This window comes from Thalia democratica, chromosome 6 (assembly GCF_965202585.1).
Source record: "Thalia democratica chromosome 6, ktThaDemo2.hap1.1, whole genome shotgun sequence".
NCBI classification, from domain to species: Eukaryota; Metazoa; Chordata; class Thaliacea; order Salpida; family Salpidae; genus Thalia; species Thalia democratica.
Window position 1 is genome coordinate 30,375,787 of NC_139170.1, and position 14,269 is coordinate 30,390,055.

General features: G+C 29.8%; 1 protein-coding gene across 1 annotated transcript in view; it reads right to left on the reverse strand.

Moving 5' to 3' along the window:
* LOC145837838 (cleavage and polyadenylation specificity factor subunit 1-like) overlaps positions 1-14,269 on the reverse strand; it is a 31,800-nt gene that overhangs the window by 3,579 nt on the left and 13,952 nt on the right. Inside the window, exons 13-29 of the mRNA XM_082945291.1 lie at positions 14,161-14,261; positions 13,689-13,763; positions 13,094-13,258; positions 12,679-12,741; positions 12,003-12,177; positions 11,220-11,365; positions 9,548-9,684; positions 7,749-7,941; positions 5,312-5,411; positions 5,157-5,254; positions 4,828-4,926; positions 4,165-4,275; positions 3,250-3,402; positions 2,287-2,403; positions 1,864-2,042; positions 1,065-1,203; positions 554-706 (exon numbers count right to left, since the gene is read on the reverse strand). Coding sequence (XP_082801417.1) covers positions 554-706; positions 1,065-1,203; positions 1,864-2,042; positions 2,287-2,403; positions 3,250-3,402; positions 4,165-4,275; positions 4,828-4,926; positions 5,157-5,254; positions 5,312-5,411; positions 7,749-7,941; positions 9,548-9,684; positions 11,220-11,365; positions 12,003-12,177; positions 12,679-12,741; positions 13,094-13,258; positions 13,689-13,763; positions 14,161-14,261 — 2,204 coding nt within the window. The remainder of the gene's footprint in view (positions 1-553; positions 707-1,064; positions 1,204-1,863; positions 2,043-2,286; positions 2,404-3,249; positions 3,403-4,164; positions 4,276-4,827; positions 4,927-5,156; positions 5,255-5,311; positions 5,412-7,748; positions 7,942-9,547; positions 9,685-11,219; positions 11,366-12,002; positions 12,178-12,678; positions 12,742-13,093; positions 13,259-13,688; positions 13,764-14,160; positions 14,262-14,269) is intronic.

Genomic DNA, 14,269 nt, shown 5'->3' on the forward strand with positions numbered 1-14,269 from the left:
AGTTCTGTTACCAGGTGAAAACCTTCAAAGAAAGTTGTTAGTTTAGTTGTTAATTTTATATATTTATTATTTTTACAGCTATTTAGTTGTAATTAACAATGAGAAGTTGTGATTTTTTGTCACCTAATTATGATTGATTGATTTCAATTAATTAAAAGTATCCACTTTGTAAAATATAATAATAATGAGGTAATTAAAACTAAGGAGGAGGTGGTAAAATTTTAAACAATATTAACTATGAAACTTGTTTTAAAACATTTTAAGATGCGACAATAAAAAGTGCTTGCGTCCAAAAAAAATTATAAGGCCAACAGCAGCTCGTAGAAAGGTTGAAAATAAAATAGGTATTATGAAGGACAACAATTTTTTATGCAACCAAACAACTATAAATATACAAATAAATATACATATAACTACATATGTGAAAATAAAAAGTGAAAACGTCCGAAAAAGTCATCACAAAGTTTACAACAAATCTAAGAAACATTGAAAACAGCTTAAACTCTACGAAGGACTGTAATTTTTCACGAAACCAGAATAAGTGTCAACAAACCTTCTGCCCGATGGCGGTGAGCAGGTGGCCGCCCACCGAGCAAAGAGCCGACACCGGTCCCCGCTGCCCGCCCTTGTACAGCATCTTGAACCTGTTCTTGGTGGTGGGCTGGTTCGGGTCCGGCACCACGTCTATCACCTCCGCCACCAATATCTGCACGCGTGTGTTATATACGTTAGCGTGGTTATTGGCTGCTTTATCGTTGCGTTTGTTTTTAACAGAGCCAAAACAATGGATAAATACTGTACAGTTATTATAATTTTATATGGACAAATAAATTTAACAACTTATTTGGATAAATACTGTAAAACTTTATAATTTTATGTTGACAAAAAATTTAAAAGGCAATGCTTTTTTTACAAGTATGTGGCTAAAAGACTGGCATTAAAAATGATGATAAAACTATTAACAAAAATTAAAAAAACATCAAAAGGCCACATTTTATAAACTAAAAATCACAAGCTTTAACTTTCTAGAACATTTTGAATTTTTCAGTTTCAAATAAATTTACCCTTCCTCTGCTGGGGTTGTCTTCGCCGAGGACCGCGGCCGTGCCCAATGCGATGTAGTTGTTCTGTATGTTTTGCTGGGTGCTGGCCAGGTGCACGTTCTTCATGCAGGTCACGTGCTCGTGATCGTCCAATGTGATGCTGTGGAAATATACTTGGGTAAATGTTGAAACAATACAATTGCTTGAGTGAAATAATTTGAAATAAGGAGTTGTAATGGTAAAAGCAGACAAAAAAATAGTTTTGCGACAATAAAAACGATTGCGTGAAAAATAATTGCATTATGCTTGCATTTGAAACTGTTGGACCCATACAAATTTAAATTTTATTGTTTAGAAACTGCTTTTATTTGTCTTAAGAATTCTTACTTAAAATTTAGACAAAATCGAACTAAGATAATGAACAGGCTACATGATTTTGATATGTGTTTTATCAGGATTGTCTATTTAAATTTTGTAGCAACTACCAAGTATTTCTGTAAATAGTAAGCAAAAATTTGAACATGATTGATTAATATTTGAAAAATAGATCATTTACAACTTTTTCTAGTTACTACGTTATTAAAAGCATTTTTTCAATTATATATTTAAGATAAGTTAATGGTAATGTTAATTTTATCTAAAAATATTCAAGACACACTTTTTATTCTTTTTTATATAAGTAAATAACTAATTCAGAAAAATAAACGTACAAAACTTAAAACTAATACAAAAAGTTTCAACTTTTTCTTATGTTATCAGACTCCTTGTTTTTAAAAATATACTACAGTTGTCATAAAAACATTAACAAATTATAACAAACCTAGTGTTGGGTATGGAGTGCCAATACTCGGTGTTGAACAGCTGCAAGGTGAACTGCTGCTTGGTCGGATAAATGAACCCCTCGTCTCTCTCCAGCTCGTCGTAAACGCGGTCGTCTTCCACGTTGATGTACGGCACTTTGTCGCACTGCGTTGATTTGCTCGTCACTATGGCGTACACCTGTGTGAAGTATAAATGTTAACATGCTCATATATCCCAACATGTTAATTCGTAAGGATAATCATGCAATACTATTTGATAAACATTGATAAAATACATAAATACACAAGTCTAGTTGCCAAAACTGTGAAAAAAAGTGAAACATCTAAAAAATTAATGATAAGATTTGCTTTATTGTTGTATTCACTAAAAAAGAAAAATTTAAGGTTTTAAAGTAAAAATTTGGATTATCATCATTTCAAACCTTGTGGTCTACGGAGTAACAGACGAAATGCGGTGTTTCTTTCAGCTGGACTTTTCTCAGCGGCCATTCTGTATCGTACCTGACGCCCTTTCTCAGGTGGGCAAGTCGTAAGAACTCCTGTGTTTAATAGAAATTAATAAATTGAAAACTGATGAAAGAAAATTAATAATCATGTTTGGGAAAATTTTATAAAACAACTTTTTAAACTTTAACGTAAAAATAGTAACAATTTGACTAAAAATAGGTGAAAATAACTAAGGATAAATAACTATGAAAAATTATTTTTTTTAATCAAAAAGTATCATCATTAGTTCATTAAAATAGATTATTATGTAAATTTAAATAAAAAAACAGTGAACAAAATTGCCTAAAGTTTTTTGAAATTACAAGTTTTTATCTATTTTTAGTATAAAATTTAACTTAAGGTAAAAATATGTAATAAACAGTATAAAAATATCAAAAAGATAATATTAAAAAGCTACTTTAAATGTGTTTTATAACAAATAAATTCCAAAACAATATAATTAAAAGTGTGTGATAGATTTTTTTGTAGGTAATCAAAATTCTATTTTATACATGTAAATATTGCTTAAAATTTCAGATTTTTAGGGACTTATGTTTAAAAACTCTAATTTTTCAAAGTTGTTTTTTAATTTCTCAAATTCCAGGTTTCTGCAGGATGCTAAGAATTTTAGCAACCCGAGTACAACATAATGGTGTTGAAGATAAAATATAAAAGTCAAGTTCAGAAGCATATTGTCAATATCAAAGTACATGTTAATTTATAAAAGCACCTCAGTAGTGAAAAACTAAACCTTATTTAAAAAAAAAAGTAACGATTTTACTTCATCAAAGTAAATATTAAATCAAGTATCTCAGTGGTGAAGTAAAAAGAAGAAATATTTTTCAAAACAAAAGTAACGACTTTATTATAAAAAAAATAGATATTAACCACACAAGTACCTCAGTGGTGAAGTAGATGAACCCGTGGGGTATGAAGGCGTTGTTAAAGGTTGCGAAGGAGGAAACCTTGCCCTCCACCATCATCGGGTGGCACTCCAGCTTGCCCCTGCCCGTCATTATTATCCAGTAAGGGTAAGCCCCGCACAAAAACACCTGTTGTGAAAATATTAAAAATTTATTTAGCAGTTTAATGTAACAATCAAAATGTTAGTACGAAAAGTTTAATAAAAATCACAGTAATTAAATATTAAAACTTAATAATTTCTGAGAAAAAAACTAGTTACAATTAAACTAATTATACAATGTAAAACTGGTTAAATAAAGCACTGCACATAATCACCTGTTTGGAGAAAAAAAAAACGTTTTTTATTGTTGGTTGTTCTGTGGGTATACTATAAAAATCCACCCGCATTCAAAATGTACCCATTTTTTTTTCTTTATTTATTAACTTAATTTATATATTTTAACATTTTATTTATTTTTTATCCATTTTTCACTATCACTCTTACCCCTAACCCTTACCCTCGATCGGTAAGCGGTTCACGAATTTGATCGGGTGGATTCGAAACTTGCTCAGTTAATTTACAAATAATGAATCAAAATCATGGTAATAGGCATAGTTTTGTTAATAGAACGTGTATGAGGAAACTAAAATCAAGTTGAGTCAAACAGAAAGTGTCACGTCAAACTGGTTTTAATAAAGAAAAAGATCATTAAGAAAACTAACAGCATTTTGATCAATTACCAATTTTAAATAAAAAGAAGTAATAATAATAAATATGAATTTAGTTTTATTTTAAAAAATGTCTGAGGAAAAAAAAATAGTCAAATCAAAAACGCGATGTCGAAATTGTTTGAATAAACAAAAACATTATGCAATTACCAAAACTAATTAATTTAAACAAAGTAACGAACCCCGGAATAGCTGTTGATGTTTCTGAAGGGCCTGAAGCAAGGCCGGAACATTGTCGGGTCGTAGAACTCGCTGGCCGAATTCGGCTTCCTGGTCAGCATACTGTGGTGCACCTTTGAATTGACAAAAAATTAATATAGTTATAAAAATATAATAGCTTTTGAACTATTTGATAAAGCACTAACAAATAATAGTTAGATATTGGATAGGTTAGCTTTTGGATAGGTCTTATAAAAAAAATACTTTGATGAATACCGTTTTTTTTTTTATTAATTAAATTTAACCTTTTGTTTACTTTAATTAACTCATATTAATGTTATTATAAGAGTAAATAATTAAGCTTTTGGGTCTTTCAAATAAAAATAATACATTTTAAAATGCAGGATATTTTTGATGAAATGTATTTGAACTTTGAATCAATTTACTAAACTAAAACTTTGTAGAAACACAGTTTCATGCTACAATAAACCACAAGCGTAGCACTGTATATAAATTTCAGGGTGTTTTGTATCAATATTTTACTAATTGGTTTACATGTTTAATGTAAGATGGAGTATATACACTATAAAACACCTTTCATCTTAGTTAACTAAAAAATAGTACTTCAAAAATACTTGTTAACATAGTTAAAGTATTTAAACAATCAATCTTTAACATGTACTTACTTTTTTGAATCTTATTTTAAGACCTTTGTCGGCAGCGGTACTCTTTTGTTTTTCATACTTGAACACTTTGTATATTAAAATGTTGCAACTCTGTCTGACCTTTTTAAAAATTTGTTGACATTAATTAAAATACCCATGCAGAATTTTTAAGTATAACTAACAAGTTAAAATTTATTTTTTTACTACTTAAAAAACAAACACTAAAAGAAATAAATACAAATCTTTAACTAGTTTAAAAAGGTTTTTAATGAATAATAAATTTAAAAAATTTAGTCCAATCTTAAATTAAATTTATAAACAAGCAATAATACAAATGCAATACCACCAACCAACAAAAATGGATATTTTCCGTCTCTGTCCAGGGCGGCCAAAGTCGCTTCCAAAATGTCGCAGTTGTCCATTTTCGATTCGTCGGTGGGCGCATTTTCTTTAACAAAAAAAATCATAGAACAAAATCAAAAATTTACGAAAATTATTGACAAACCTGGTATGGTGTAGTTGGCGTGACAGTCGATCAGAAGCTGCCTGCCGAACGACAAGTTCGGAACGGCGAACTGAAGCTGCTCGCTCTCAAAATCGTAAATCTGCAAAATAAAATTTTCTTTTAAATTTACACAAAGCAATGTTCCTGAAAGTGCACACAAAAAGTTTTACAGATGAAAAAAATAAGGTTGTGGTCATAAAAACTAAAACTTATTTTGGTTTACAAAGAGTTTTTTTTAATGAATTTGAAAATTTTTAAATCCTAGCTGTAATAATTGTAGCTTTATTTTAAAAATAATCATGTTAAATTATAAATTGCACTTTTTTTCAATTCAAGAATTACTTCTATATCCCTTATTAATTGCAGTTTTAGTAAACAATACTAGAACGAATATAAACAAACTTTTGCTGTAATAAAACAAAGTTATTAGGTAATCAGTTAAAAACCCTGGTCCCAAAATTCGCTTAGATTGCTCACAATGAAGATTCATCTACTATTTAAATATTTATTTCAAAAAAATTAACTGCTTAATTTTATAATTTTAACACTGCTTAGTTGAGCAATATATACATGCGCATAAACAGTATTTAATTTTACGTTTGTTTTTTCACTACATGACACTCCAAACTTAGATAATAACTACACACGATAAAAGTTAAAAGTAGTGATGTACCGGACCCACAATTTTGGGTCCGGCCGGACCCGGATCCGGACTTTTTTTTCAAATTAGAGTCCGGCCGGAACCGGACCCGGACTTTTTTTTCAAATTAGAATCCGGCCGGAACCGGACCCGGACTTTTTTTTCAAATTAGAGTCCGGCCGGAACCGGATCCGGACTTTTTTTTCAAATTAGAATCCGGCCGGATCCGGATATCAGACAAAAATGGCAATATCCGGCCGGACCCGGATAGTGAGTCCGGTACATCATTAGAATAAACTAGCCTGATTCAGAATGAGGTTTTTAAAAACTGAAAAGAAAGAACTTTAATCTAATAATAAGTAGAACAGCTAGCCACAAGGTTTACAAATTTAGGTGTTATTTACAATTGAAATTTTAAATCAAGTTCTTGAACAAAATACACTAGAAAATAACAAAATATTGAAAACTGGATCAGCTTAAACTCATTCAAAATCTAAAAGAAAACTAGCCTATAGTTTTTATAAAAAACTAAACTAGCCTGAGGCAGTCAAAGATTTTCTGAAATTCCCAAAAATTTTCAAACTAGCAGGGTTGCCACTGTTTAAGTCAATAAAACTAGCTAGAGTGAGTATAAACAAGCTTGAGTCAGAATGAGGTTTTAAAAACTGAAAAAAATACTTTAATCTAATAATCAGTAGAACAGCTAGCAAAGGTTGACAATTTGGTAGTAAAGTTGTGGACTGATTGTGGTACACTTAACTTATTAGTACTACCCATCATAATTAAATCCTACCTTATTTAATTATTATCTAACAAATACTAAATTCTAACTGAGACTACTTTCTATAATCAGACACGATAGTTTTGAGTGATGAATCTTTTATATAAAACACAACAAGAAATACTAGCATATACAAAATTATTAATTACTTTGGTAACACTTTAAAAACTGGAAGCTATTTAAATCTATATCAAAAGACTTAAAACAAAAAACTTAAAATTAAATAAAACTTTTAGTAAACAAGAAACTTTAAAAATATCAATAAACTATTAAACTATAAACCTGGCTTAAATATTTAAACAATTAAACACCTGTTGAAATATTCGCTTTTCAAACAAAACACTACTTACAATAAGTATTCACAAAAACGTTCAAGATATTTTGTTGCTTCAAGCCACACACCAAACTAACTAACTGCCTACATATAAACTGCCTGTCATGTTCTGATGTTTTGTTGCATCAGTATTTAGTTTGAAACATTTCGTCATATGATTCTCATTTGCTCGTACATTCAACCGTATTAACTCTAAATATTCTCTGAGCTCAACTTTAAACAATAAATAATGCAAGTATTCATTCCAAAGTTTTCAATTTTACAACATATGTAAAGAGTTGCATTTCATGAAATGTTTAGATCATAGTTTAAATGTAAACAAATGTAAATTAGTCACGTGTACAAAATGAGCCAATCGGGGTAGGTGTTTAATTTTAACTGACGAAAATGACTCTTATTAATTTACACAGGGTTTGTTTTTTAAAAAATACTTTTCAGTATGCTCTTTTTTACGAACTAGATCCGGGTCCGGCCGGATCTCTGTTAGGATCCGGCCGGAACCGGATCCGGACTTTTTTTTCAAATTAGAGTCCGGCCGGATCCGGATATCAGACAAAAATGGCAATATCCGGCCGGACCCGGATAGTGAGTCCGGTACATCACTAGTTAAAAGTAAGTTTAACTTCAAAGTAACACAACTATCAAATATAACTTTAAACATCAACCACACAATTATGAATACCTCAAGGTGTAGCTTGTTCCTGATGACGCAGATCCAGTAGTTGTTTTCCGCCTGGCTGCTGTAGCTGTACGTCGTGTTGGCTTGGGAGTGGTGAGCTTCGACCCCGTGGTAACTCCGCTCCGAAGTGATGTCGTCGCCGGTCGACTCCCCGTACAGCATCTCGTCTTCCTGGTCCAGTATGGACATGCTCGCGCTGCTTAAGAACATTTAAATTCTAAACAATCGTTGAGACCACGCTGAGTTGACTTGATTTAAAAAACATATGTGTATACAATAAAAATCATTGCTAGAGGTTTTCAATTTTTGTTACACAAAAAGTGGATAGTATAACTTAAGGCCATAGGGGGGAGGGGGGGGGGGTAAACCATGTTTTTTACAAGTTGATCTTACTTTATAAAGTTTTTTCTAAGCTTCAAGATGCTTTTTATTGTTTTAAAAAATTCAAATTATTTTTTTGAGATATGACCAGTCAAAGTCGGGCCGCATAATAGGTTCCCTATGAGAAGGGAAAACTAAAACAGCAAAAAAAGACTTTCATTTAAAATCTATCAACTCCTACATTTTTCAAGCAATCTTCTTCAAAGTTTCACAGTCAAATCTTTATATAATAAAAAAAAACGTTACTTTGGAATTAAAGTTTTTTTCTCTAAAAATATGTTTTTTTTGAAAAAAAAACACTTTTTTTTTTAATTTTTGTGATAAAATTTTTATTTTTTTAAATTACTAAAATTCTAAAGTAACGTTTTTTTCCTTTTATTATAAGGAAAGTATCCTGAAAATTTGAAGAAGATTGCTTGAAAAATGAAGTCGAAGATAGATTTTTATAAATTTAAAATTTCCGAGAAAATTGACCCTAAAAAATTTGCGGTCCATACGTTTATATTGGAAAATTTTTACAAAAAATTAAATATCTTTAAAGTTAAATGATATTTTTGAATTCTATAAAAACTGGCTTATAGTTTGTACTTTAAGCTTTCATATAAAAGCCTCTATAGAATATGATTAAAAGTACAAATCAAAACACGTCTTTGTCTCAACCAAAAAAGTTCAAGTTAATTAATTAATAGCATTATTAGAACTGCAAGTATTTTTCTCATTAATAAACGCCAATAAATATCAGAAGTCTAATAAATATCTATCTGGACATGCTTGCCAAACTGTAATAAAAATTTTCCATTTGAAAACTGCACACAAAAGTAGTACAATACTAATTTGTAGTCTTAACAATAAAATTTTAAAAGTACGAGTTAATTTCAAATTTTAATTCTTTATCAATCAACCACTCTTTGTATAATAATAATACACAATGTTCAAATGCATTGTATCGAAATTTAGTGTTCGTAACAAAAATAATAAAATACTGCAGTTTATCAAAAAAATTGAATATAGTATTACTTGAGGCTCTTTTTTGTAGACATACAAAAACTCTTAGCCTGATTAATTTCATCAATGACGAATAAATTTTTTAAAACAGTGCATTGAATCTTTTTTTTTTGATGTAATTTACACATAAACAATTATTAATAAAACAATTTTTTATTACTAGTTTTCAAATGTAAACTACTTAAAAAACATTATTAATAAGACAACGTTATTACTATTGAAACTCAAGTTACAAACGTGTTGTTCGTAGCATCGGTGTAAAACTAGCCTGAGCTTTTCAAAAAAAAAGTCAAACAAGCCTGATCAATTCTGAGTAATCTGAAATTGTGGCTGATCTTAGTTTTCAAATGTAAACTACTTATATAAAATTATTAATAAAACACCGTCAATTATTATTGAAACTCAAGTAAACAAACGTGTTGTTCGTAGCATCGGTGTCCATGGCTTCCTGTGAATCTTGGGAGTTGGTCAACGACGTACCGGGAGCCCTCTCGTACGTTGCGAACGTCCCGCTTCTGTCGCAGTACAACGATATCGACGTGATTGCCGGCGACTGAATAAATATACAACATATTTTATTTATAATGTACAGTAACCTCTCGCTTATTTACGCACATTGTGTCCACAGAAAAAGTGCGTAAAGATATGAGAGATCGTAAAGAAACGAGAGGTACCAAAAATACTCACTAAAATGGCTGTTTTTTAATATTGCTTCTAGTTAAAAGCAGACTGGGCACTTTCCCACTTTTAACAATTTGATTACTTTATTTATAAACATGAAAACAACAGATAAAACTATACATATATTAAAAAAAGGATTTGAATTTCTATAAAATAATAATACGAGTAGAAATAATTTTACTATTTTAATAATAAGTAGAAATTATTTTTATCTTTAATATATGTAACATTTATATTCTAATCTACTTAGCAAATTTAATTTATAATTAAGCATTTCTTTACAATAATAAAATAATGTTTACTAATATATAATGCAAGACTGCTGTATTATTTCTTTGTGTTTTAAGCTCTCATTATTTCATTATACTTTCATTATTAAAAACAGTCATGTTTATTTTAGAATTTTGATTTAATCTCTTATTGTTTACAAAATTTCTGATATACTGAGGTATAAATAAATGTTTATCAATTAGTCAAGGAACATAAATTTACAAAGTCTAAAGATATAGAGAGGTGTGTTAGCATTCAAAAACATATTTTAATTTAAAAATATACATTAAACCTAGTTTGTGCAAAATTAAAAAAAAAAAAAAATTTATTTTCTAATTTTATAGAATTCTGAAATGCGTAACAAAACGAGAGTGCGTAACGTCACGAGTGCGTAAAGATCCGAGAGGTTACTGTATAATTATTTTGAAATCCATACTTCAAAACTTAGTTTAAATTTATTGCTAGTCTGTAATGCAACCAGTATTATATATAAAGATATAGACGTGCTTGCAGGCGACTGAAACCATTAGTTTGTTTTGACATTTAAAATTTATTAGTTTTTTAGAATGTACACTACAGAAAACAAATATTATAGTTCTGCCTTTAACAAAGGTGTTTTTCGGAGTTGTTAAACTAAAAAGTGTAACAAGTAAAATAAGAGTAATTATGAAATTAAATTTTCGTATACTTACAAAATAATACAGAAAAAACATGAATTAAACTTACTTTAAGACTTGGTTATCTTTATTTTAACTTTTTTAACTAATGAAGTCTACCAGCTTATCAGTGTTCAAAAATCGCTTGATAACTATAGTTGCAGTAACTCAATCACGCATAAACGAAATTAATACAACAAGCTCACCAGTATAATATTAGATGCAAAAAAAAAGTATAATTACAACGCTAAACACACGTAAGCGTATTAGGTAAGTTCTAAAATAACTTAAGAATTATAATTATACTACTTTAACATAGACACACCATTTGTCAATTTACAAAACTTGAAAGCTCACCAGTATGAAATTATATATATAAAAAGTTACAACGCTAAACACACGTAAGCGTATCAGGTAAGTTTAGAAAATACTTAAAAATTATATTATTTTAATTAGACACAACCTTTATACAAAACCTCACCAGTATGATATTAGACGTCTTCGATTCGAGCTTGTATGGAAGCCCCGTTTCCCTGTCGGTGATGACGCTCATCAGCACGACCTGCCCGTCAGCCGTCAGCAGCACCGCGTGAGGATCCTGAAGCGAACACAGCTGGATCGGAGACTCTGAAAATTTCAACATCATTACTATCAAATTTGTCGCAAAAACAGTTTTGTTTATCAGGGTTGCTGTAGGTTTGTTGAAAAAAAAAACATTTTGTTTTGGATTTTCCTCAAGGTTTTTGAAGTACAAAGTTTTTTTTTCCGTTTTTAATTAAAAATTATATCTGAGGTAAAAACTGTCTTAAGTAATTTATTTGAAACAGCTACGTGTGCGTTTGTGGTAAAATGACTGTATCAGGGATAGAAAACATAATTAGATAGTTTAAACACTTGTATGTGCATTTATTATACAAAATTGTAAAACTAATTTGACATGGATTGAAATATGTTCATGATGAAACAAGTCTTTATTTAAATGCTCGTTGTAAGCAAAAGAAGAAAAATTATTAAAGAAACAAAAAAAATCATATTCTACACTTTCAAAAAGAACAATAACTGTTATGGCACAAAATAGTTTCTATAGTATAAATTTTATAGTATAAATTAATTTGTAATCAAACAAAAAGAACTTTTGATTTTTCAGTCTAAGTTTTCAGTAAAACTTTGTTGAACTTTCTGTAAAAAAAACTATGACAATATTTGAAAAAAAAAGAACTCTTAACAAAAATTCTAAAAAAAAGGTAAGTAAACAACTACTGACCGACGTTGACGTCGATCTGATCGATTTTTTTGGGTCCGTCCAGCAGAACTACGGTTGTCTGGCAAACTTGCAGAATGAAGCCGCTCTTCAAGTTTCCCACGTAAACGGAAGGCTCGTTCTTGATGAAGTCGCAGTTTTCCGCCGTGTTGATTTCGGAGCTCTCACTGTTCAGCACCTGCGATTGGATGTTGAATTTTATTGAAAATATAATAAATAAATAACAAACTGTAGTTTTAGAACAAACTTAGAATCGCTGAATCTTTTATCTGAAGATCTTTAAAGTTTTTCCTTAAATTGAGCAGAGTTATATTAGCTTAATTAAAAATGATAGAAAAAAAAACAAACATATATATACCATTTTTAGATTTGTATAATGATCAAAAAGTTTAAGTTTAAAGTTTTATAATATAGAGTAAATTTAATTTAATTAACTTCCAGTATAAGTTTCAATGTGAACAAACTAGCTTAAAATGAAAATTATAATTTTTAATTTATTTTTATAAATTCACTTGTAATTCTTACACATATAATTAGTTTGATAAATTTTTTATACAAAACACTACATAAAACTAGTCTAAGATATATAAAAACACATGCTGATGAAAATGTAACGGACAGTTTTAAACAAATTTAGGACAAAATAAGTATAAACAGTACTTCGAGAAAAAAAACTAACCATTGTAGAACCTTCAAAACTGATCAACAGGTATCTGTGGAAGTTATCACTTTTGCGTCTCCTCTGTTAGAAAAGTAATGTTTTACTTGGATGAAAGGAACTACTACTTCAATTTTTTTTAAAACATCAATTTTCAAAACAATCACTTAAAACTCCCGTTTAAACTCATCAAAGCTTTAGCAAAAGCATAATTCCGAAAATAATCATTGATTTTAAAATTCCACCAACATAATTATAATTTATTTTTACTTTTTAATAACCGATAAGAAAAATACATATTCAAAAATAATCATTGAAATTTAAATTCCACATCATTATAATTTACTTTTTTTACTAACCGATATGAAAAATACATTTCCGAAAGTAATTTTGATTTAAATTCCACCAATATCATTATAATTTAATTTTTACTAACCGATCTGCTTCTGGCGTACACCGTCCACATGTCGTCGCATCCGGGCAAGTTGAAGCTGGTCACGATCTGCGGCTTCACCGTCCTGTTCAGCACCGACAGCGCCCCCTGGCGGCCGCAACCCGACATCATCACCAGCTCCAAGTTGTGGTGCTGGTTGCCTTGAAACTGTGAAGGGGAATTGAAGAGTTTTTGGCGCGAAATTGTAAGTTTTTGGCGGGAAATATTGTTTTAGTAACTTAAATCAAAATTGGCGGGAAATTGTAAATGCTATATTTTAAATGAATATGTTGCAAATATAATGTAGTTGGTATTAAACCACGCAAGCTTTTATTTGTTGAAATTAGGTGTTCTTAAATTAATTTGAAATACAAGACTTTCTGTAAAAGAAAAAGTAGAGAAGTTTAATAAAACTATTTATTAGATTAAATTTCAAATAGACAACCTTCTATTTTTTCAAAATGTTTAAAAAGTTAATTAATCTAGGTTTAGTGTTTAAACTTTTGTTTCTTCACAGTGAAACACTTTTTTTTTATAAAATAAGTACAATTTTTAAACTATATAAGTACATAAGTTTAATTATCAATTTACGACTCACTTGATACGGCAGCCCGAAAGGTGCTCCGAGTTCTGAGGCAACACAAGGTCCAATATTAACAAGTGTGTCACAGATCTGTTTTTAAAATATTTACAAATGAATCACAGATCTATTACAAAAAGTATTTGTTCTGTTTTGGCAAAGTATTGGTTTTAATCACAGTACATTTAAGGAAAATGCAGAGCTTTAAATATAATTAGTATATAAATTCAACAAATCAAATAAAAAAGAGTTCAAAGCCACAAGGACATGTTGTGCTTTACCAAAAACTAACTGTTATAAGTACTTATCTTGCTGTTCTTATAGGTAATCTTTTTTGAATACCTTAAGTAGATGACAATGTTCTAAAACTTAGTTTTTTAGTTAAAAAAAAGTCCTCTAACATTTTTCATATAATAGCTTTTTAAGTTTTATAACAGACTCAATTTCAAAATATTTCAAAGCCAAACTGATAGGTACTCATTTCACTAACAACTGTCGAATAAACGGTGTTTTCATCCCTCATGTCCGAGCAGCATTCTTTGTACATGAGTTCCACCTCATCGTCTACCAACGGTGCTTCCGTGCCGTTCACTGCCTGA